Source organism: Hipposideros armiger, unplaced genomic scaffold, assembly GCF_001890085.2.
Source record: "Hipposideros armiger isolate ML-2016 unplaced genomic scaffold, ASM189008v1 scaffold_562, whole genome shotgun sequence".
NCBI lineage: Eukaryota > Metazoa > Chordata > Mammalia > Chiroptera > Hipposideridae > Hipposideros > Hipposideros armiger.
In genome coordinates, this window is record NW_017731912.1 from 272,477 (window position 1) to 276,059 (window position 3,583).

General features: G+C 33.0%; 1 protein-coding gene across 1 annotated transcript in view; it reads right to left on the reverse strand.

The window, feature by feature from the left end:
- The window catches only part of ABCA5 (ATP binding cassette subfamily A member 5), a 92,436-nt gene that overhangs the window by 13,824 nt on the left and 75,029 nt on the right, over window positions 1-3,583 (reverse strand). Inside the window, 5 exon segments of the mRNA XM_019623806.1 lie at window positions 1,392-1,486; window positions 1,605-1,680; window positions 2,025-2,200; window positions 3,016-3,107; window positions 3,209-3,323. Coding sequence (XP_019479351.1) covers window positions 1,392-1,486; window positions 1,605-1,680; window positions 2,025-2,200; window positions 3,016-3,107; window positions 3,209-3,323 — 554 coding nt within the window.

Consider the following 3,583-nt stretch of genomic DNA (forward strand, 5'->3'; position numbering starts at 1 on the left):
CAGGAAATAAATAAATATGTAAGAAATATAAAAAAGAAATTCAAAACCAACTTAGTACCAATAGCTATATTTCAATAAATAATTCTTCTTAAATTTAAAATACTCTGTGAAAAGAAAATGCACAGACTTGGAGAAAATATTTTCAAATCATATAATCTATCCGATAAGACACTTATATCCAAAATATATAAAGAATTCTTACAACTCAAGAATAGAAGGATAACTCAATTTTTTTTTAATGGGCAAAGGATTCAAACACATTTCTCAAAAGAAAATATGAAACTGGACAAAAAGCACATGAAAAGATGCGCATACTGTTCTGATTAGCATGATGAAATCTTGAACTGTCCCACTCTATCCGCCTGACCTGAATCATCTCTTTGTCCAGCACTCGTTATGTCACTGAGTAGCCCTCAGTTATCAGATGGACTATTTCAGTATCACAGTGCTTTGGCCCCAAAGCACAAGAATAGTGATGCTGGCAATTCAGACATGCCAAAGAGAAGCCATAAAGGGCTTCCATTAAGTGAAAAGATACTTATGTATAGGGCAAAAAAAACAGTATATATAGGGTTGGGTACTATCCACAATTTCAGCATCCACTGGGGTTCTTGGAACATATCCCCTGTAGATAAGAGAAGACTACTGTAAAATAGTGAAAAAGCTTTAGAAAACAGTCTGGCAGTTCTTCAAAAGGTTAAACAGAGTTACCATGTGACCCATCAAATCTACTCCTAGGTATCCACACAAGAGAAATGAAAATATATGTTCACACAAATACTGTACACAAATATTCATAGCATCATTATTATAATAGCCAAAAAGTGGAAACAACTCAAATGTCCATCAACTTATCAATGGATAAAGTGCAGTATATTCATACAATGTAATATTACTCAGCAGAAAAAAAAGAAATTAATACATGAAACACTAATACATGCTACATGGGTGCACCTTGAAAACATGCTAAGTAAAACAAACCAGACAAAAAAAGACTAAATATTGTATAATTCCACCTATATGAATGTTCAAAATTGGCCAATCTATTATTTGGAGACACAAAGTAGATGAGTGGTTATATAGGGCTATGAGGTATGGCAGGAAGGATGGGGAACTAACTACTAATGGGTACAAGGTTTCCTTTGGGGGTGATGAAAATGATCTAAAATTAGATTATGGTAATAGTTGCACGACTCTGTAAATACACTAAAAAACATTGAACTTAGAAAAAAGAAAATTAACTGACCTGAAAAAGGGATCCTTTCTTATTGATCTACCTCCATATTTTTTCTCATAGTGCTGTAAGAGGAAAATCCATAGTACACACTGCAGGTAAGGCTGAAAGAAGAATACGGAATAGCTCAAGACCGAATCTTTTTTTTTNTACTTACCACATGTGCTGTTTGGCTTTGGGGTCCATACCCGTAGATGGTTCATCTAACAAAGTAACCTTAGGATTCCCCAGCATACTTAGAGCAAAACACAACTAGATGGAAAGAAAATGGAGTGGGGGGAATGCTTCAATACAAGGAATTTTATCATAACAGTATCAGGCACTAAACCATCAATAAAACATACACATATTTGTGGTTTAATAAAAGTACCTTTCGCTTGATTCCTGCAGGTAGTTTCTTTATAGTTTTCTGAAGATGTTCTTTTAAATCAAGTGCATTTGCTATTCTGCAAAAGAGACAATACAAAATGAGTGTATTATACTCACTGTGATCATTGACATTCTCTTTTCTAGAACACTCTGTTGAAGCTTACAATTAGACTTCCAATTTATATCATTTTAAACAAATTATCTGATGAAAAGGTTCACTTTAAATTACGTTTCATGACAATTATAGGTATATTCATTCTGTAATTAGAAATAGAAAAATTATCTTTTTATTTTCATAGTTATCATAATTCGGTAAAGAATATATGAAAAAGTAATGACCATTTTCTCACACCTGTTATGAAATTTTTTAAATGTGAAATGTAAACCTTTCCCCAGGTAACAAAAAAATTTTTAATTTTACCGATTTGTGACTTCCTTCATGTCACTTGGACTCATTCCTTTCACAGCTCCATAAATTTCAAAATGTTCCTGCAATGTAATATATGACCACAATGGGTTTATCTGAGGACAGTATCCCATACACTTAATGGAATCATCATCTTCGGTTGGGTCTGAAGAATAATCTCCTAGAAATACCTACAAAAATACAAATCAACTTTAAGTAACTATTTTTGCTTAATTTACATTATAAAGGAGAAGTGGCAAGTGAATTACTTCAAACTCCTTCCTAGAGGTAGGGTAATATCAGGTCAGATTTTTAATGCTTTTGATGAAGAAAAAGCACACATGGCAAAAACAGAGTTCAGTGACATGGCCAGGAAGGGTGATCAGGAATGCGGCATTGATTGAGAAAGCCAGTCTCAATTTTAGCTAGGATGATCAGGGGTCTCATTGGAAGCTGATATTTGGGGCAGGGAGGTAAGCAAACGTAGTCATTTGGATTTCTACGGGGTAAGGAATAACTAACATAAGGAACAGCTAAGACAAAAACCCAAAGAAAAGCGCGTGCCTGGCATTTTCCAGGAAAGCAATGAGCCAGTGTGGTTGGTGTGAAGTAAGCAAAGGGGAGAGGAGGAAGAGGAGCAGTTTTGTGAACTTTCCAGAAAGTAGTATAACCAAAGACTAATCAATGGCAGGGTCAAGGTTAGCTCCTGTATCTCCTCAAATTAATACCACTGTCTTTCATTCAGTTGGTGGACAAATCACCCATGCACGTAGTATAATAATTATAAAAGCAGAAATACTGTCTATGTGTCTGTATGTATGTTATGAAAATTTTACTATGTACATTATTTTCACAGATAGCCCAAAAGATCACAATTTTTATAATAAAAATTTAATATTAAAAAATATAAAATTTAAACTCAAACTCCTAATTTGTCATTAAGAAATTTATCTTAATTAAAAATATAAATCACAGTAAACATGTCCCACACCTTTGTATATCATACCTGGCCAGAAGTTGGTTCAATATCACCAACCAGGATATTAATAACTGTGCTTTTGCCTGCACCATTTGGGCCCAACAGTCCCAAGATCTCTCCTAAGGGAATTGAAAGAAAAATCATCACAATGTAAATCAAATTAAAAATGGAAATTACTCTTCTGGAAACATTATTTAAGAAAAAGATAATTAATACCAGCCTTTTTTCACACAGAAGGAGATGTGTTTAGTTGCCACTTTCTTTACTTTTCTTATACGAAAATCTTTCTTGTCATCATATTCTTTATGCAAATTGCTGACCATAATGGCTGGTTTCTAACAAAAAGATGATTTAAAGAGAGTTATAAATCAGAAACTTATAAAATGACAGGCTGCACTCAGCTCATGTCCATATCATAAGAACTGTATTTGCTAATAAAGGGTATAAAAAAATACCATTTGGTATAAATAAATACCAAATGATATAAATAAATACTATTTGTGACTAAAATAATGACTTATTCAAAAGTAAATGGACAAAAATACTTTTTCAAAGACTTTTTTCAGATTGAGTCATATGAAAAGAAAATGTTTTT